General features: G+C 34.1%; 3 protein-coding genes across 3 annotated transcripts in view; 1 reads left to right on the forward strand and 2 right to left on the reverse strand.

The window, feature by feature from the left end:
* Positions 1 to 8,239: 8,239 nt before the first annotated feature.
* Positions 8,240 to 9,461, reverse strand: LOC110029291 (40S ribosomal protein S27-2-like). The gene is made up of 4 exons (XM_020731519.1): positions 9,362 to 9,461; positions 8,926 to 9,027; positions 8,748 to 8,776; positions 8,240 to 8,624 (listed from the first exon to the last, which is right to left on the reverse strand). The coding sequence occupies exons 1-4, from the start codon at positions 9,362 to 9,364 to the stop codon at positions 8,498 to 8,500; spliced, it is 261 nt and encodes an 86-aa protein (XP_020587178.1). The 5' UTR covers positions 9,365 to 9,461; the 3' UTR covers positions 8,240 to 8,497.
* A 54-nt stretch (positions 9,462 to 9,515) lies between these two features.
* Positions 9,516 to 11,681, forward strand: LOC110029288. The gene is made up of 3 exons (XM_020731515.1): positions 9,516 to 9,564; positions 10,059 to 10,516; positions 11,081 to 11,681. The coding sequence occupies exons 1-3, from the start codon at positions 9,516 to 9,518 to the stop codon at positions 11,147 to 11,149; spliced, it is 576 nt and encodes a 191-aa protein (XP_020587174.1). The 3' UTR covers positions 11,150 to 11,681.
* Positions 11,682 to 16,147: 4,466 nt separating this feature from the next.
* The window catches only part of LOC110029289, a 96,681-nt gene continuing 91,521 nt past the window's right edge, over positions 16,148 to 21,307 (reverse strand). The window contains exon 5 of the mRNA XM_020731518.1: positions 16,148 to 16,679. Coding sequence (XP_020587177.1) covers positions 16,287 to 16,679 — 393 coding nt within the window. The 3' untranslated portion in view covers positions 16,148 to 16,286. The remainder of the gene's footprint in view (positions 16,680 to 21,307) is intronic.

Raw genomic sequence — 21,307 nt, forward strand, 5'->3', positions numbered from 1 at the left:
GAGTCAGGGCTTGAGTCAGGAGCGGCATGAGCTGATGACCACGTAGTTTGTTTAGGCGAGTATGAATGACATCCGTAGGTCACGGGGGCCAGAGTCAAGAGCTGCACGAGCTATGAACCAGGTAGGTTATAGGGCCCAGTATAAATGACGTCTATAGGCCGCGGAGGTCGGAGTCGGGAGCTGCACGAGCTGTGAACCACGTAGGTCGTTGTTGACACATAAACCGTAGTGATGAGCTCATATCTCATGACGATAACTGACGGTGTCTGGTTGGTGGTGATCGACCATGATTGGTGGTGATTAACGGTGAAGGTCGATAGTGGCTGACGGCGATCAACGAGTGTCGATGACGGCCAGCGGTGGTCGATGGCGATCGGCGATGGTCGATGACGGCTAGGATGGTGTTGGACTTCAGCTCCTTCTTAGAGTATTCAGTTCTCTCTGAAGCTTCAAGTCCCCCCCCCCCAAATTTTGCGAGAGGTGGAAGCTCTATTTATAGTGTTATGGGTGTCATTAATGCATGCATGTGAATCATTTTGATCAGACGGTCTGGAGAGCTTCCTCCGATCAAACGACGTTTAATGGACATTTGAGTGCCTTAACGATGTCGAAAATGCGCAATCTTGGGCTTGTTGGATTCATCTTGTCGATATGCTTTACTATTGTCCCTATATTTTTGGGCATCAAAGTCTCCCAATACCTAGGCAGCTACAAGCTATGAATCAGTAATCAATGGTGAACCTTAAACCTACAATGACAGTCTCAAGCTCCATATCATTAGTGGTTGCTAAAAAATCTAAACTGAGTCCATATTCTAAAATGACTTGCATAAGAGAGAAATGTATAATTCCATCCCCAAACCTAGAGCTCCCAAAAACTCCATCAACATGTAAAGTTCATTGAGATAACATTAAAGAGATTATAAATTGCTCAATAGAGATAGGAATAGTTTAGTCAACTAAAAAGTTAACAAGTACTTGTGATTTAATGTCTGGCGAGGGGATGAGTTGATATCAAACTCCCTTAATTACACCGACCATTTAATCAATCTTCCAATTTTTTTTTTATTTTGTTTAGGCTACTTTTAATGAGAGGTGTGTGTATGCACTATACACCGATAGTGTGGGCCTAAAAATATGAATGTTAGCTTCGTGCCAAAAATACCAAGGTCAAGACTATTATATCAGCTAACATGTAGTGACTCTTTGTGTGTCAAAAAGTCCTACTAATAAAGTAGATGGGCCACTACACCATCCTATTTTTTCTTATTAGGATTGAGCTTATCGTGTGAGGGTAAACAATAATGTGTATGAATAGTGTCTCTTTTTGGACAGTTTTTTATTATAGAGGGGGTGAGGCCAAGTATGCCTTCAATTGCTCAAACGTGGTTTGACATTCATTTGTCTATTGAAAGCTAATGTTTGAAGGCCTCTCGTTCTCTTAAGAAATGTTATATATTAATCCCCTATGTGCAGTAAGAAACAATACAAAATAGTTTTTTGCGTATTGAAACACCATTCTTCTTTTATATTTCTAGGGAGCGCCATGTTTTTTGGTGTTATAATTTTTTCTAGGTTTGCTTTGATCCCATGATAGCAATCATGAACCCTAGGAATTTACTTAATTTGACTCCATATGCACATTTGGTCGAGTTAAGATGCATATCATAACATCATAGAAGCTAAGAGTATTCTTTTAGGTTAAAGATATGTTAAGACACTTTTAAACTTTTCACCAATATGTCATCAACAAATACCTCCATATGACATTCTATGAGATCTTTAAAACCTTTTTCAGAGGTGAAGATAGGTTGCATGGATATTTTTTTAGCTCCAAAGCCATTATTTGATAACAATATATGCTTTTATTTATTTAAAAAAGTGTTGCCTCTTCTTCTATTGTATCCATCTTTATTTGTTTGTAACTTGAATAAGAGTCTAAAAATTGAGTACGCGGCATTTCAATGTGGCATTAATAAATTGTTTTATGAGGGAGAGAAAAATAATCCTTTAGACAAGCCTTATCAAGGTTAATATAGTTGGTGCACATCCTCTATACTCCACTAACCTTCTTAATCATAACAATATTTACCAACTAAGTAGGATGGTGCATTTTTCATATGGATTTAACTTCTAAGAGCTTATTAACTTTCTAGTTAATTACCTACAGATGGATTGATGCAAATTTTTACTTCTTTTATATGGTTGATTTAAATATTAGGTCTACTTTTAGGGAGTCTATCATCACTTTAGAGCCAACTCTAAGCATACATTTAAGGCTCCAAGAAAAGATATTTTAATTTTTATAGAGAATGCCTATATAAACTAATTTTCTAATTATAAAGTAGAGAACTAAGTTACATTATCTATAAAATATGCTCATTTAATTGTTGAATGTGGATCGAGGCTTTAACAGGAGAAGTTCATTATGATACATCTTCATATCGAACGTCGAGACTTTCAATATTATGAGTCATCGTAGGCTTTGTATTGTTGCTTACCACACTTGGGAGCTTGAAGACTACTAGAATGAGATTTTGGAGGACTACCTCGGTTAGGGCCAAAAATTCTTGAAGATTGTGATGAGCAAAAAAAAAAAATGATTCATGTCACTTTAGGGAAACTCTTCTTAAAGCTCGCAACTCATCACTAATTACATGACATGAATTATTAATAAAATAATATTGTCCCAAGTTTTGTAAGAGTGTTAGAGGGTTGTGAATCTATCAGGTCATATGAGATGAACATAATAGCATCAAGTAAGAGCATTCCAGAGGGGCATCCTTAATAGGTGGTCAAGCTTAAGGCAAGTAAACCACATCTAATTATGCTAGTATTGATTTGAGCCTTAAATACGAGATAAAAAAATCTCATTTTGAATCTCCTTCGTCTTTCAAACTCGATCTTCTAAAGACAAACTACAGACACCTTCAACTATAAGGTAACATTTGTCAAGGAGAGAAGAAGAAGAGCTTTGACATCACAAGCTTTGAAATTGTCCCTTGAAATGGTGGGTGTCAAAGCATGATGCCCCATTATAATGAGTATTCTGCTTATTGGTCATCAAATGAGTGGTCATAAATCTACAAGGGTGGGATTGTGCTTCCCACGCAAGACATCAAACTATCATATATTATATAATTTTGAACAACAGAGAAAACTTTGATCTTAACTTGGCAAAAATATCGAACACATTAATAAAAATGATAGAAGACAACATGACTTTTATGTGAAAAACTAAAAAATATTTAAAAAAAACAAAAATCATGAGACATATATCACTCAATGTAATCTATTATATACTAATATTAGGGATAATTACATACATAGCACCCAAAACACTGCTACTTACAAAATCTAGCAACCATATGATATTTCCAAACTATTGAACCAATGTATTTACCCGTCCCACAATCAAATCATTGAGAAATTGATAAAAATGAAAAAAATGGGTTTGGGGTTCTATCATGATTTTTTATGATTGAGTGAGAATTTGAAAATTGGATGAAAGAGGGTTCGTGTTTTGTAAATAGCAATGTTTCGGGTACTATGTATGTAAAATGTTGTTTTGGAAAGTTGTTAGCAAACATTAGTAGGTAGTATTGGAAGGGAATATACAAGTGAATAAGGAACACAGACAACATACATTGCTCCTGGGATGGATAATTAATGAAGACAGATTTAAATAAATGCCATGCAAAACCTATGTATTTACATGTCTAACACCCATACTTCAATTTTTGTATATACAACATCTTACATATGCATAAAAAGATGTATTTCATTTATAAAAAAATGAGGTTTTTTTATGTGATATAGAAGATTTTGTTGGTATAAATATAAAAGGCAAAATTATAAGTGTTAGATTCTTAAATACATAAGAATGGTTGGTATGTATGTAAATACCCCATTTTTCAGGCAACTACTGAATGATTCAAGAAAAATTAAAAAAAAAAATTCTGAAATTTTCAAAAATAGTTTGCATAAAATCCTAATTTTGCCCTCCGTCCCCTATCTCAGTATCTTTAATTGTAAGCATCCCTTGCTAGATTTTAGCAGAACAGTACAGTTTTATTCACGTTGCTCCAAGTACCTTACATAAAAAGGTTAGAAATTGTCTTGCGTGAACTATAATGGCCGCGGATAGCAAGTTCTTTGTCAAGGTTTCAATCTTTCTTTCTTTGCAAAGAGGAATTAATTTATTTCCAAATTTGGCAACAAGCATGAGTGAGAGAGGGATTGATGCCGCGACATTTAGGGCTGTAAACGAGCCGAGCTTAAGAGAGTTGAGCCTCGGCTCGTATTCGAAATGGCTCGTGAACAATGTGTTCGTGCTCGGTTCGAATAACATATTCACATTCATGTTCGGCTCAAAGTAGGCTCGGGACGGCGGAATAACACCAACAACACAGCGATGACATCCGAGGTACACTGTGGACGGTGGAATAATATCAAGGGTGTGACTCAGTGTACTTGACACAAACACAAACTTGTTCTGCTAATGCCCCTCGCAATGTCATTCAATATGAATTGCATCAATCAGCTCATAAGGATTCCTTCGAGAGACTTAACCCAACTTCATTCCCGCCGCAATTGTTGAGAGTAGTCACCTCTAGTTGATGATACCCAATACCCTATTTAAATGAGGTTCAAGCTTTCAGTCGTAAACTTCAATGATGAAGCACCAATATGTGTTTATGGAACAATTGATGACTTCACGAAAATTAAAGAAGCTAAAAAGCTGAAAAACATTACCAAATGAAGCCTAGTTTTTGAGTTTCCACGTTAATAACCAATATTGTTTAAGAGAACTGTGGATTTCCATGCAAGTAAAACATCAAAAATATACTATGCTGAAAAAAGAGGTAGAAAAGATTTTAGCTAAGACATCAGCCACACCATGGTACCCATGAAACAACTACTACTCTCCACCAGAAAAAGCCATCCTATTCAAATGTACAATATAAAGACTTAATTGGTATCCTAAAACTCTAATCTTCTCCTGTGATTTCAGTAAACAAATGGAGAGAATCATATTATTAGCTTCTGTGAGAGACTATTGACCATTTTAGAAAACCCAAAAGCATTATATAACAAAACTAATATAAGTTAGAAAAAGGATCATGCCTTTCAGAAGTGGTATTCAACAAATTATAACGATGTCAACAAAATATTTACGCTTCAATCTTCTGGAGATTAGAGAAGGGAGAATTCTGGAGATTAGAGAAGGGAGAAAACTAATCATTAATCCAAAGTTATGACTTATAAATTCATAAATCACAATTTAATATTGTTATTATTACTATCGATAGAAAAGCATATGTACAATGATCTAGCAAATGAAATTTTGTTGTTGTCTTCAAGGCTACTATTCCCCAACTATTTTTTCCTGTTATAAAATTAGCCAATAGGATTATGAATCTCTTATTAAAGTCTTAAACGAAATTATTAGGCATAAACACTAAGCAAAAACGATGCATGTCTCAAACATAAGAACAAATTTTTCTCATACTAGCTTACATCCATCCTTTGGTCCTTGATTAACCAATCTCAATCCAACCATTACTATTACAACTTCCTTTGGAACAATTTTCTTTAGGATGCCCGAAAGAAAAAAGAAAATGGGGCAACATAATAACTAAAAAGATTTGCAATGGACCTCAGCAGCCTAGGGAATGTCCTTTGACAAAGGCATCTAAAACTATCATGCACAACAAGAAGGGTAAGGAAAACTAATAGAGTCAATTTACCTATGTGGCAAGCATATCTTAACTTTAGAGTTGTTCACCCTGTAATTCTATCCAGCCAAGATATCCATTCATATGATAAACCATAATATAGGTTTCTAGTGTTTCGAGAAACTGGGGTATTCAAAAGTTTTCATCAGCCAAACAGAGAATCTCTCCTGGTGCATATCGTAACCTCCTATTTCTAAGGCAATAAGAGCATTAATGGACAAAAATTGAAAAAACACATGTTTGAAATAACAAAATCAAGATTGTTCGAAATAACGAAACATGAAGTCTTTTCGAGCTAACATAACAACACCTCTACAAATAAGGATAATAACTCAAAAACATCCCTCAACAAATTCGCGTTTGTATAACATGTATGTTTGAGCCTTTTAGAAAGCCCCATTCTATTTATGCTACTTTTTTGCCTTGTTTTCCCTCTTACCTATTCAAAAAACTACGATTTGCTCAAGGTTTGGCCATCCAAGAAAGTAATCTGATAATGTTGAAAACATCTACTAAAATCTCCCTATTAAATTCTTCTTAAGAAAAAAATCCTCTTTCAATTGAGAACTAGAATAAAAAGCTTGATTAAAAAAGGAGGGTTACTCTAGTAAGGAAAAAAAAAAGAACGTCCATCTTGCATGATTAGAAAAATATTTGAAAAGTATGTAATGTTTCTAATCATACACATCATCAATGGGTCATTGAATTGAGTAATTAGGAAAATATTTAAGTATGTAAACTTTCCAATCATACACATCATCAATGGGTCATTGGATTGAGTTCATGAAATTTTGCATTCTAGATCATGGAAAATAAATATCTCACTAAAGCATCTGTAAGATCATTCATGTGCATAATGTCCAAACAGTTGATTGAGGATCAATGGCTAGAAGCATTATGCAAATTGAATAGCTTTTTTATCACCTTTTAGAAAGTAAACATATAAGGAAAACACTTTTCTTTTAAACTTTGTCTCAACTAAAGAATAGATAAAAAAAATTGAAAAACAGTTCCCCACCAATGGTAAAAAAATTGATTCAAGACCAACAATCAAGAATGAAAAACTAAAATCATGTGAGCAGTTCAATGAGGGAAAAGAGCATGATTTCAGATCATGAGATACGCTAGGAAGGGTCTTCACATCCTTGCATCAATTGACTTACTCATAACTGATTAAGGGGAAATTAGTTGACTAATTTCACTCGGCCTCTTTTCCTTCCATTCCTGATAGCCTTGTTTCATATAGATAGATGGAACAATTAGAACATCAACACCATTATCCCTTTATTCCATCAACAAACCCCTATACTAAAACTTGGGAAAGAGGAAAATCACACACTCCAACCAAAGTAAAGTGTTTACCGCAAATCAATTAGTATAGCAAACATAAAATTAAAACATTTGATTTAACAGAAAATGCCCATTTTGTACCTCGCTCTAAAGTATGTTTTTCTTTTTTAAAGACTAAAGGGAGTGTTTGGCTGCATGCAGGATTTAGAGTTAGCAGGATTTAGTAAGTCCTTATTTATTAAATCCACTGCCTCGCTGCACTTACTAAATTCGGACTTAAGATGAATCAAAGGCAAAATTCGGACTTAAGATGAATCAAAGGCAAAATACGGACCATTAATCCAAAACTTCAAAATCTATGGAACTTGCACATTTTTTATAATTGGCTAGATTTCATAAATCCGGCAATAAATATCATTAATAGACACTACCAAACACCTCCTAAGCTTCTATTGCTTATGGAAAATGTTGAAGTCACCAATTATGAGTTAAGCTAACAAAACCACCCCAATCTTACTATGAATCTTCTACTTTCTTTTTCCTAACCAAGTCATCTCAGTTCAGGCAAATTTTCGTAAACAACATTTTTACTCTTCAATTATGTGCTCATGTGAATTTTCATTTTCAATTCATTATGAGGAGGTTGCATTCCGATAACCCCTTGCTTTTCATCTGGATTTTTAATATCTTGGACATGCTTTTTATCAGGCTCAACAAGTTCAATTTGGCAAGAAAAAAATCTTGTTTCCTAATTGAATGGATCTCTATGACATCGGCATAAAATAGGAAGACATCCATGGAATTGACAACTCTAATAAAAGAATTTAGGGAACTATTAGTTTTCTATCCTACAGAATTTCAACAAAAATTTCCTTGAAGAACAAGATCTATGAAATGGAGCACCTAACAACTAAAAAAACTACTCTACTTGATTTTCCCCAACCAACTCTCACTATGTTGCAAAAAGTATCCTATATGTGTATAATCTTCCTATAGCAAATTCGTGAATTGACCAATTAATGGATATGAATGCCATCTGACAATAACTCAAATAACAGTAAACTTACAAAAATTAAAATAAGATTTGATAATTTAAGGGTGTGGTCTTCCCAAAAATTATAATCAAATAAACATCCGCAAATAAATTTAACAAGAAAAATCGCAACAAATCACAAAATTGATACAAAACAAAAGGATAAAATGAAATGGGACTTAAAAACAAATGTCGCAAACCAAATTGTTAATAAATGTAGACAAAATCGTACTTAGGCAACAAACCCAACAGAAGGCCCATTGTCCACAGAAATAGTAAACAAAAAACAAAATATGACGACAAAAACGCTTCAAAATCTTTTACTCAGACAAAAAACTGCTAAGCTCTAAAAGATTAAAAACAGTAAGCGCTGATCAATCCCTGCATCCATACAGCATTTTAATTTGCGAAGGCAATGAAAACTAAATGCTGCCAAATCAATCTCCTTTGCGCCTGAAGGAGCAGCCCTCGGTAAGCCTCGCCTTCCCTCCAGTTGGCTGGCACAACACAGACTGGCAGTTCCCACAAACAACAACAGTCTGGGAGTGGCTAAAAACAGTGGTTCTGCAACAAAAACAAACAAGAAAGTAAACAAGAGATCAGAATTTTAGATTAAAAAAGAAATCAGAAGTCACCAAACTACAAACTAAGAACAAATAACGCTGACAGTAATTGCCACTATCTTACATGTTGAAGCAGCCTTGGCACTTGACATCCTTCAAGTAAGAAAAAAAAAAGAGTTATTAAGGTTCAAAAAACAAACCAAACAACAACCAATACTAATATCTTGCAAAACTAAAATATTTTTGTTTCATAAAAAAGGGGGAAAAAACCAATAACTGTAAAACAAAGCTTTTAAATTTACCATAAAAAAAGAGTTGGGAGACTGCACAAGCCGCTTAAGCTTATGTTTCCTCTTTTCAAGCTCTGCTGGCGGATTCAGCAGATCAATATCGTTTTGAAGAACCTGCAGATGCAGGCAGCAAACCATGTGAATATAGGAACCAAAAAAAGTAAGTGAAGAATGAAACTTTTATGAACCATATACATACATACGGAGAACATGGGCACAATAAAATCAAAAGTTCATAAATCAAAACAATAGCATAAAAAGGAATACAACGTCCTCCGATTCAAAAGAAACGCCCAAAATCCACAGAAAATATTCACACTCGATCAGCCGATCAACCTCATCCAAAACATCTGACGGCCAAAATAAATTTGAAAAAGTAATAACAGAATCATTGACATAGAATAGAGAAAAGGCATCGTCTCCATCAAGTATTGAATTCAAATCTCACCATTTTGGCAAATAAGAAAGATCTCAGAAACCCTAAATCGCTTCGGCCGCGACTTCGACGGCAGCGAGAGGCATCGAGAAGTAAGAATTTCGATTAGAGGGGTTATTATATCAGGAGGTGAAGTCATCCCAACCGTTCGAAAGGAAATCCGCCCATGCTTCGCTACCCAGCCGGGTCGGTCCGATTAGAATGGCTGTCGTGGTGTAAATTAGGCTCGCTCGTGTTCGATTTTTTTAAATTTCGAGCTCAAAAAGTATGTTCATGTTTGGTTCGTTTGCTTAGCGAGTCGAGCACGAATCATTCAAGAACAAAGAGTTGTTTTGACAACTCTGATCATGTATCCATAAGATGTTAAGAATTAGGACAAGATTTCAAACATCAGTTGAATTTAATTTAATAATTTTTATTCTATTTTCTTAATTAATATTTTTAATTGATTATAAATCTTTGTAGCCTTATAGTCAATTACATTTTTTTTAAAATACTACTTATTATATATATAATTGAATAGTAGTATTTCGAGCCAAAAGAGTCGAACATAAACGAACAAATATTTGTTCGTATTATTCGTGTTCGACTCATTAACTTAGCGAACGAGTCCAACACGAATTTCTTAACGAGCGAAACACAATTTATTCATGAACAACGAGCCCTTTTGATAGCCCTAGCTGCCTGCGAAAAAAAAGAAATTTTGCAGGTTCGGCCCGTACTCGCTTATTCAAAGTCCGGCAATTATATCTGGCCCGCCCATATAAAACCCGGCCCGAACCCAAAAAAAATAAAAATTTACTTCGTGATTCGTCGCTAGGCTGCTTTGCAATTCGCAATCCCTCCCTGTTCTCCTCCAGAACCCGAAGACCTAGCCTGTCGAAAAAGCGCTTGCTGCTGCCTCTTCTTCCTTCTCTCGAGAGCGAAGACTCGAACGACGGCAGAGGACACCGGTGCTCCGCATCCCCGATCTGCTCTGCCAGCTCGACTGCTCGCCCTTTGTATATCATTCCCTGTTCTCCCAAACCGGAAGACCGGAGACGTAACCCTCAAAATTTATCACTGCCTCTTCTTCCTCCTCTCGAACAACGGCACTTGCGCTACATATTCACCTCTTTTCGGTCATTCGGCGTGCTCCTCCACCTCATTATGGAGGTTCCAAGTTTTGTGAGTGAAGTCCCTATTTCTGACTTCTAAATTTCGAAAAATTAATATAGTCTGTGAGGCAAATAATTTTATTGTGTTATACAAATATTTTGAAGATTTTCTGCTATACAATTGTAACTTTCTCGGAAAATATTTGAGATTTTCTTCCAAAAATGTGCCCATAAAAGATTTTTCCTCCAAAAAAGTGCCTATAAATGTATGCACTGTGTTTCTTTGTATGTGTTTTGATATTGAATGTGTAAGAGGTTGTATTATCTATATATTTATCATTTGTTCTCGGTATGAAATGGAAACTTCACCTCATTTCAGCTCATGCTTCAAGTTGAGGAATTTACGTGCCTACAACACAATTCTTATGCTGTATTGGTGCATGTACCTAATAGTTAAACCTTAGAAAATATTTTTGAAATACTTTTGTGTCGTAAAGTTTTGCATGAAAAGTGGTTTTCTTTTTAAGTCTCGTGGATGTTGTGTAGATAAGAATGCTAATATTTCTTTATGATTTATACAATTTTATGGATGAGATTGCACTTTAAGAAATATATTTTTATATTTTTATTGCAGATACAACAGGCAATAGAAGTGAGGAAACCTGGAGGGGACTTGGAGCAAAGGAGCTTAATTGCGGACTAGTGCCTAGGCGCTAGTCCCTCACCCGAAAAACTTGCACGTGACGCCGCGTCTAGGCGCCAAATACTAGGGTGGCGCGATACTAGAGCCCAGGCGCCCATGCCTTCTTTAGCGAACAAATAGACTGGCGCATAGGTGTTAGTAATTGCCTGGAACAGTTTTGGCAGTTCGGGAAACCTGTCGCAGAGAATTGTGGGGGAGTTACTTAGGAGGTTGTGGAGTGATTTTTTTGCTAAGTAATAGAGCCTATATATGTGTATGTATTAGGGACTTAAGAGGATTGATGAATGGGGGTTGCCAAGATTGTTGAATGTGGAGAGATTGATGAATTGTGAGGGTTGGCTTGTTGTAGAATCCTTCTTCCTCTTCTAGTGGAGAGGAGAGGGAGAGGCTTCAAGAGCAGCAGCCCAAATTCAGAAGGAGCCTTGGTTAAGCATCTTCAGGCCATTGTAAAGGAGAGGAAGATAATTCTCATTTGTCTTTATTGATGTATTTTATTTGTAAACATTTGGATAGTGGATTTCTCTTATTTCAATTAATTTGTGTGGTGTTTTTCCCATACTTCTTGAGTAGATTTTTTTATCTTACCTTATTATAATTAAGTAGGATGTATAGGACCGGAAAGTGCTTTTAAATTACTTTTAATTATTCAATGTGATGATTAAGCTTCAGATCTTCATTTACTTTTCATTCTGGACATGTGAAATGATAAAATATGTTGTGAACCATAATAACTCGGGAATGCTATGGTAGAATCAACTATGGTAGAAAAGTGTTGCTCCTATTTGTAAATAGTCTATTTTATAATTTGCACTTTACAATTTCTATACTCCACTTACATCATTACAAGGGAGGGTATTTCTAGAACCTGATATTCATCAATTCAAACCAGTTTAAATAGGATTTCTATTAGATTTATACTTTACAATTGCTTTAAATACTTTAGGATTACTTTGTAGGACTCTAAACAGTTTTAACTTTTCAGGCTAGGACATAAAACCAGCAGGCTGGAACTTTTTCTGTTTTGGAATCACCTCGTTCTCCGTGGGATCGACATACCAGACTCTAAAATTTGATATTAATGATATGACATGTGCACTTGCATGAGCCCCAGTATGTAGTAGCACCTAGAATCGGTATCAAGTTTTTGGCGTCGTTGTTGGGAATCGAGGTGATTTAATTTAGGAGAATTTTTGTTGAACTTTGAGGTCTTAGACTTAGAAAACCTATAGTGTTAATTTCTTGTGTTTAATTGTTTTTACTGTTTTTGAAAAACCAAAGTAAAATTAAAAACATTTTTGTTTGACTCTGTGTGAACTATTAGGGATCTCTAGTTTGTTTGTGCATAGTGCAGGGCCTACGGGACTTACACCATACGATTCTGGGTTTGTGAGAACTATTAGAAAATTTTGAAAATAAAAGATACTTGAACAACTCGTAGGAGAGATGGCGAATAATATACAAAACAACCCACAAATTTAGAATCGACCCTTAAGAGACTATGCTAACCCTACGACAGATGAAATTAATTTAGTATCCGAACCTATGTCGTAGAAGCTAATACAATCGAACTGAAACTTGTTATCATCCAAATGGTACAGAACAACCAATTTGGGGGAACCTCGTCTAAGGATCCAAAATTACATTTAGCGAGTTTCTTAGAAGTTTGTGCCACATTTTGCTTTAATGGTGTTTCCAACAACTTTGTTAAGCATAGGCTTTCCCTTTTCTCCTTGAGAAACAAAGCCAAAATATGGTTAAACTCATTAGCACCTGGATCTATACGGACGTGGAATGGCTTAGCCCAGAAATTCCTAGCTAAATATTTCTCACCTTCATAAACGACTAAAGTTGGGAGTGATATCACTTCATTTTGTCAGCATGAAGGTGAGTCGATTTATGAAACTTGGGAACTCAAATAACTTCTTAGGAAGTGCCCCCATCATGTAAGTTGGCAAAGTGCGCTAAAAAGAGACTTCTGAACTCATTGAATGACAGAAAAGATTTCATATGGAAGGTCGCTGAACCACCAAAGAGCAGCCTCCTCAACGTGGTCAGGAAAAGCAGACACTTCATTGCATCATTGATTGTAAGACTCCAACCGATGATTCGAAACAAGCCACGTGGTCAGTAAAGTCACTCTTCCCCTGGTAGGATTCCAAATGGGGAATACTCAGTTTTGTCGAGGTTGTAGTTTCCAAGATCCAACGGGAGAAAGATATGTTTGTAGTCAACCAAGCGGACGCACCTGCTTTATCCACCTGGTGCCTAACAATCAGTGTAGACACCGCAGTGTCTGCGAGCTGGGACTTTTTAGCGCAGTGTTTGTAGTCGACCAATCGAACGGCTAGTTCAGGCCATGCTTATTCGGCCTGTCACTTCGATTGTCCGGTCGTCGTCCTTGCCCGACTTATTGCTTTAAGATTCGTGCTAATAATTTGGCATAATACAATATGATTTGTAGTTCTTAGAACGAGCAATAATCATTATTTTATAAGAGATTTGAGGTTTAAATTATCCTAAAAAACATTTTATTTATACGTAGAATGCATCTAATGCCCGATCTTGGACGCAATAGGCCCACTAACATACAGATGTTGTTAGTCTTCCAGTTGAGCACAACTCTAACACGTAGAAGCAAAAATAATTCATGTGTTGTAGATTGATATCCACTGGTAAAAACTAAAGTAATTCCTTTGTGTTGTAGATTAATCAAAAGTTCTGGATGCAGGATTTAGCTTTTGTATGATTCAGTAAATTCAAATTTATTACATCCAAAGAAACGCCGAAAATTCACAGAAAAATATTCACTTTCAACTCTTAGTTGCACTTTTATTTAACTTCTAAAGAATATCATATTTTATATTAAACAAACGAAACCATCTTTCGATAATTTTAGCCCAAAAGAAAAGAAGTTGGAGAAATAAGCCTTCAATTTATATTATTTGTGAAGCAAATTGGCTCTAATCTTTTTCAGGACTTTTTTTTATTTTCTTCTCAAACATTTCATATAAACTTAAACTAAATGACATTAATTATAAGAATAAAATTTTAATTGTCAATAGTGTGCCAATTATAGAGGAATTAAGTTGATGTGTCATTTTTTAAAATTATGGGAGTGAGGAATTGAACATAGGTTAAGACGTATTACTAAGATTTCTCATAATCACTTTGGAATTATGTCGGGCTATACATTTATTGAGAAATTTGATGGAGAAATTAAGAAATAATAGGAGGATCTACATATGATTTAGAAAAAGTTTACGATAAAGTTTCAAGAGATATCCTTTGGAGAGTTCTTAAGAAGAAAAGTGTTGATATGACTTATAATCAAGTCATTAAAGATATGTATAGAATTGTTACTTCTGTTCGAACGGAAGGAGGATTGACCAAATATTTTCCTATTTCTGTTGGTTTACATCAGTGATAAGCTTTAAGCCCGTATCTTTTTGCTTTAGTTATGGATGGTCTTACTAGACACATACACCAGGATGTACCTTGGTGTATGTTTTTTGCTGATGATATCCTGCTCGTGGATAAGACGAGAGAAAAAGCTCAGGAAAAACTTGAATTATGGAGGTTTATGGAGGTCTACCTTGGAGTTTAAAGGCCTTCGTTTGAGTAGAACTAAAACTAAATACAAGGAATGTAATTTTAGTAGTAATAGCTCTAGTGAAATAAATGTAACTTTGGATGATCAAATTATTAAAAGGTGTAAACGCTTTAGATATCTCGGGTTTATTGTTCAAAGTGATGGTAATATTGATGGGGATGTTATTAGTAGAATTCAAGTTGGTTGGTTGGAGTGGAGAAATGCTTCGGGCCTTTTGTGTGATAGAAGAGTATCGCTTAGACAATGGAAAATTTTATAAGATGGTTATGAGACCTGCAATGCTGTATGACGTTGAATGTTGGTTTTTAAAAGAGAGGCATAAAACTAATTGTTGACGATATGAGAATGATTAGGTGGATAAGTGGCTTTACACTAGGCAAAATGCAAAATGAATAAATTCGTGATAGGGTTGGTGTAGCTCTAGTGACATACAAAATTAGTGAGTCGTCTTAGATTCTTTGGTTGCATTAAAATTCGATCATCTGATGATCTGATTAGTAGAATAGATGTTTTAGATTTGACTTTTGTTAAGAAAGGCAGAGGTAGACTTAGGAAAACTTGAGGATATTGTATAAAAAATTGATCTTAATTTATTAGAATTAAATGAAAATATGACACTAAATAGAACGCAATGGAGAAAAATGATTCATATAGCCGACCCCACTTAGTGAGATAATTTTTTTGTTGTTGTATCAATAATTACATGCACACATACTTTTTATTATAAAATACAATTTTATATATCACAGCCCTGAATTCTTCCTCGTGATGTATAATAACATAAGACGAGAATTATTAAATATTTTAAAAAATGAAATAAAATTTTAATTAATAAAGATTAAATACAGCCAGTTTAAAGCTACTCCTCTGCACCCTGCAATTGATCTACTGTGACATAAAAGTTACAGAATAATTTATCATTCAATTCCATTTATATACTTCAATTTAATACATATAGTTCTATTACAAAACTAAGTTGAAATTAACCATTAAAACACAACATTGTTCGTCAGTTCACGTCATTCATCTAATGCTTTTATCATATAAAACAAATCTCTTAACTTCTAACTGTATCATGCCAACCCAATTTTCATAATCATTACTATCAAACAAAATTTATAGATGGAATATATCCCTGGTGATATGGTTGGTATGACTCCGCTGGCATACAAGATTAGAGAGAGTCGACTTAGATGATTTGGTCACATTAAACGTTAATCATCTGATGATCCGGTTAAGATAGTAGATGTCTTAGATTCGACTTATGTTAAAAAAGACTCAATAGGAAAAGACTCACGTAACCCACCACACTTAGCGGGATAAAGGCTTGTTGTTGTTGTCGTACTACCAAATAAAATTTAAAACAAAAAATAAAATTAAACAAAAGAAACATTTAGACTAAGCAAACTACAAGCTTAATAATCAATCCCTGTTCAAAAGAAGCCAAAGATACCATAAAGCATAGTTGTATATAAGATTCATTAAGTTCATAAGCATACAAGTGCGCTGCTACAGACCTCACCTGAATTATACTTGGCAATTATACTTTGTGTGACCAAACCTACCACATTTAATGCACTTAAACTTTGAAGAAGAACTAAGGCCATTCGAACAATTTCCTTCACCTCCAAATCTCGGGCATCTCTTGTGCTTCGAGCTGCTGGAATCTGGGCTATCGTCCCTTAGGCTGAGCCTTTTAACCGGCGAAATTTGTAAGAATGAGTCTCTTTGATCCTGCAGTAATGGCCGAACTGGAGCGACTGTATCACGTGTTTCGTAAATGGTTTTGCGAGCTTGTTTGCTATCAGGGGTGGGTGGATAAGGCTTTTCAAGCGAATAATCATAGTTCTCGTGCTCAATTTTGCCGGCTTTTGTCGTGCTCTCGAACAGTTGTAGATGATTAAAGGCTCCCTCCTTACTCTGCCATGTTGATAACAGATGTAAGATAAAGTATCATTGTACATAACACACGATTCTTATATATTTACATATCTCTAAACTTTCATATTTACATCTATACATATATAACACTATGGTGTTTTAAATCTAAGCATGAAAAGGTGTATTATTTCAATTAAAGATTTGAGTGTTATATGTGTAGAAAGGAAAGTTCAGATGTTAGATATGTAAATGCATAAGAATTGTGTGCTATGTATATAAATGCCCCATGATTTCAATTCTAGTTTTACTAAAATTACTGGAGCACTTTCAAGCCAAAATTTCTGCTCTTCTAAACAACAGCAGATCATCTAGAATGTTATATTTGGAAAGGACTATGAAAGATAACTAATTAAATAGTGTAAATACGAAAGGATTAGAAGTTTCAAAGATTAATGTATTTAGAAGAAAGGTTTACAAAATGGTTAACAGTGGGTAGTAAGCAAAGTAAAAGCTTTAGGGTCCATCTGGGATCAATTTCAATTTTTGTTTTAATTTTTTTATAAACCAGGCCAAACCGTCCAAAAAGAAACCAATAAATAGTTATTTTTTTTTGAAAAAAATGTATTGTGACTATAGATGTAAATGTTAGATCACTATGGTATTTTGGTCAACAATATTTCTAATTAAATCTATTATTTTTAGTTAAAAGTGTGTTTAATGGAAAACAAAATTGACACTGGGTAACTTGTATGTCAATCGAGCTAAAAAACTGCAACTGAGGATTTGATTTTAAGAAAGTAGTTGTAAATTAGTGGTGGAGAAAATAACTTCTTAGAAAGCTGCAGCGAAAATTATAAATATATAGTTTTTCTAAAAAAATTAAACAACAATTTTCATACAAGCACGCACTTTAACATGGGTTGAAAAGTAGCTTTACACTACATAAAATTATAGAAAGCAACAAGAAAATAATTCCTCAAACGAAGTTTTAGCAGCGACCTGAAACTTAAAACAGACAGAAAACTGTCCCAAACAGACCTTAGAAGCTTCCTAACTATCATATATTAATTTATTTGCCCACAAACACCAATAAAGTTCACAGTTTATGTATTTCTTACAATAAATGATACTAGGAAATGTTTCCAACAATCTGGTTAATCTTCAACCTCAAACTTTTCCTAGTATATTAATATATTCATACACATTAACCGTTAAACTTGAACACTAATTCATTTACTTAGATCAAAGATTTTTGCTAATCATTATGAAAAATCCAAAAATACTAAGGGGCCATAGGGGATCACTTTTTTTAATTTGATTATTTTATGTTTGATTTGCAGAAAAATAAGTTTTGTAATTTAAAATAAAATAAGTTTATATTTTAAAAGATTCAAAACATCAAAAAATTATTATGATTTTTTTTTAATAAGCTAAATTATTTTTTAAAATAAAAAATAAAAACATATAAAAAACACTAAATAGACACACTTTATAAATAAAAGGAAATCCACAAAAAAATAAAGACTAGTTTGGGATCACTTTTGCTTTTTTCATTATTTATTTCTCGAGGATTGACATGATATCAGAGTCTTTTCCCTTTGCTTTCATTTCATTAAATAATAATCTTACAATCTATTTTAGGTACAAAATATTTTGTATAATTTATTTTAGCTAACTAATAATGCATATTCAAAATATTTTGTATAATTTATTTTAGCTAACTTAATAATGCATATTCATAATCTAAATATTCAGCTAACAGGAAAATAAATCAAAATAAAGAAATTGGAATTAATTTAAATAAGAAAGCTCCTAATTATTAAAAAAAAAAAAACTGCTAATGTAACTGTCTGATTTCCGTCTTTCCTGATTTACAAACATTCCCATAAAGAAAATCCAAAATTGAATAGCACTTCCACCCAGTAAAACTACTAAATCATTCTATTTATACATTTAAAAACCTTATAGATGATCACTTAATATTAATTGCCTCACAAATATAGTTTGTACCAGCATCTACAAAAGAAGAAAATCCCAACCTTTCATTTATATTCTCATATTTGATTAGTTCGCTTCGATCATATAAAATGGCATTAGCTGCCCTTCAATTACTTCAAAATAATTTCCTATTTTAACTCCAAAATGCCCTTTTTGTAGTAAGCTAAATAATTGTGCAACATCATGAAAAATTTTTAGTTTCTGAGCTGTCATCCTATTAATTTATATAGCATGAACTCTAATTCTTGCACTAATCAATAGCACTAATATTTTTTTAGTTTTTGTTATTGTACCATATCAATAAAGCTAAGAACTTAAGGATGACTGAATTCTTAAGATTTCGGAATCCATAATGTTGCTAATCCACTACAATCCCAGGTGTCTACGATTACTCTTTTGCATTTATTCTTTAGCAGCCTCTGATTTAGAAACAATCTCAGGCTTCAATTTCAGATCCTAATTGTGCAGCTTCCGTATGGCATTTACATACATAACACCCGGTTCCTATGTATTTATATATCTAACACCTAAACTTTAATTTTTACATTTATAACACTCAAATCTTTCATATCACATCAAAAACACCATCATTTTAACTTTTAAAAAGCGAATGGGCCATTTAAAGCATAGGCAAGGTGGCATGCATGTAAAAATTGTAGTTTAGGTGTTAGGTATGTATATACATAAGAATTGAGTGGTATGTATGAAAATCTTCATAAAAACTGTGTGACTACTACGGTCTTTTAGTATTCCTGTGAACGAGTATGTTTCAAAACTTTGAAAGCTAAGGCTAAACCCTACTAGAGGTCTCAATATTCAACTAGAAACCAAAAACTAACTCAAATTAAGCATGAAAAGAATTGAGGGGCAGGTCAGCTATCTTCGTGATGATCATTTTTGGATCAAACTAAACCCGACCGACAAGCTTCAATTGACACCTCTAGACCATAATACTTATGTGTAATGAGTATTGAAGCTTGTGTTTTAATATTAGATCTATGTGGATTCTAAGGAGTTTCATGTTTTGGATCATTTCAGGCTACACACTGAACTTTTCAAGGATATATAAGATAAGAAAATATTGAGTATAACAATAATCCTTTAGCCCACTAAGTGGGGTCAGTCCATTGTGTCATATTGACTGCCATATTTTAATTAAATTCCATTAAATTAGGATCATTTTTTATACAACATGCCAAATTTTTTTTAGGTCCATCTCTATCTTTCTTAACATAACTCTAGATGTTGTACCTGCCGTTTCATGTATATCATGTGAGTGAAGTTATGATTTACCAGTCTATTGATTTGGTACCCTAAATGTGCTAATTTAATATGTATTTTTAGCAACCTTGTAGGTTTATACTTCAATACCTCTAGAATTGGTTGCACATTACATATTCTCAATACAAAATAAGTATGCGGGGAGTTATTGTGCAAAAATTGCCCTTTAGGTATAAGTATGGATCCAACTTTAGATTTTATATAACTTGTGGGGTAGAGGGAGATAAGAGTATAGGAGAATTTTAATAATAGGTAGAGATCTTAAATCTCAGCACCGAAAAATTCTGAAGGGTGTCAATAGGGTTAGTAACTCGCTATTACTTGATTTATAACTCTATTATTACCTAATCGATACAATTTTTCATAAGTTCGTATTGCGAGCAATGAATATTTATAAAATTTAACATCTCAAATTTCGTCCCTACTCGGTAAAAGGAATTAATTCTTATATAGTATTGATTGAAGTACATGTTTTTATGAAGAGTTAGGAAGTAATTCAAAATTTAACTTAGGATAGAGTCATTATTCAAAATCATTAGAAAAAGGTTTAGCTAAATATATTAATCATCTTAGAAAATGAAAAAGAAACAAAAGAAAGAGAAAATAGAAAAAGGTTCATGCTTAAAATGGAAAAAAATTATTGAACCTAAGAGGAGAAGCTTAATTAAGCTCAAATTAAAAATTGGTACTAATAAGTCAAAAGATTAAAAACTTTACTAAGTTAACCTTGAAATTTCGTATTCAACATAATAGTAACAAAATTAACACTCTTTATGTGCGTAGCTAACAAAATTTTATGCATGAAGCATTAATTTCATGACCTTCTAACCTCACATAAGTAATTTAAGATGATTGTTGGCATCATTTTTTTTTTGTCACGTGTGTGGGATGTTCACCTGAGCGAGTCAGAGTAACACTTCGTGCATATATGTTTCTCGTAGCTCGAGACATCCGGTTGAGACTTTTTAGCATGTGTTGAGGGGCACATTGCCTAGGTCATTTCGCTAGACTCTGGCTCTCGCTTAGGCGAAAACCGGTTATCATGTCACTTGTCGGGTGGTTTCGGTCGGGCTAGTAGGTCACATTCGTTGAATCGCGCGAAAGTAGCTCAAATTGGCCCGTTTACCAACGAGTTTATTCAGACAACTCTGAATGATGAAATAGACCACGTGAGTGTGTCCAAAATATCAATTTCACCTAGGAAGGACATACATTTCGCCACGACTTCGCGGGGGGCCTAAAAATGTACAAATTATCATTTTGGGTTTGATCGTTGAAAAGGTTATCTGAAACGACCCCGGATGACGAAACCGACCACACCAGTGAGTTCGGAACATCGATTTCACTTAAGAATGACATTCATTTTACTGCGAGGGCATGTTAGATCA

This window comes from Phalaenopsis equestris, unplaced genomic scaffold, assembly GCF_001263595.1.
Source record: "Phalaenopsis equestris unplaced genomic scaffold, ASM126359v1 Scaffold000553, whole genome shotgun sequence".
Lineage (NCBI taxonomy): Eukaryota > Viridiplantae > Streptophyta > Magnoliopsida > Asparagales > Orchidaceae > Phalaenopsis > Phalaenopsis equestris.

Excerpts from the sequence above, each read along its gene's own strand:
- LOC110029288 (XM_020731515.1), top strand. The coding sequence starts at position 9,516 with ATGCTTCGCTACCCAGCCGGGTCGGTCCGATTAGAATGGCTGTCGTGG. Across the intron at positions 9,565-10,058 it reads ATTAGAATGGCTGTCGTGGT|GTTCGGCCCGTACTCGCTTA; the intron begins GTAAATTAGGCT and ends GAAATTTTGCAG. Across the intron at positions 10,517-11,080 it reads TTATGGAGGTTCCAAGTTTT|ATACAACAGGCAATAGAAGT; the intron begins GTGAGTGAAGTC and ends TTTTTATTGCAG.
- LOC110029291 (XM_020731519.1), bottom strand. Across the intron at positions 8,777-8,925 it reads CTCCCAACTCTTTTTTTATG|GATGTCAAGTGCCAAGGCTG; the intron begins GTAAATTTAAAA and ends TCTTACTTGAAG. Across the intron at positions 8,625-8,747 it reads TGCCAAGGCTGCTTCAACAT|AACCACTGTTTTTAGCCACT; the intron begins GTAAGATAGTGG and ends TTTTTGTTGCAG.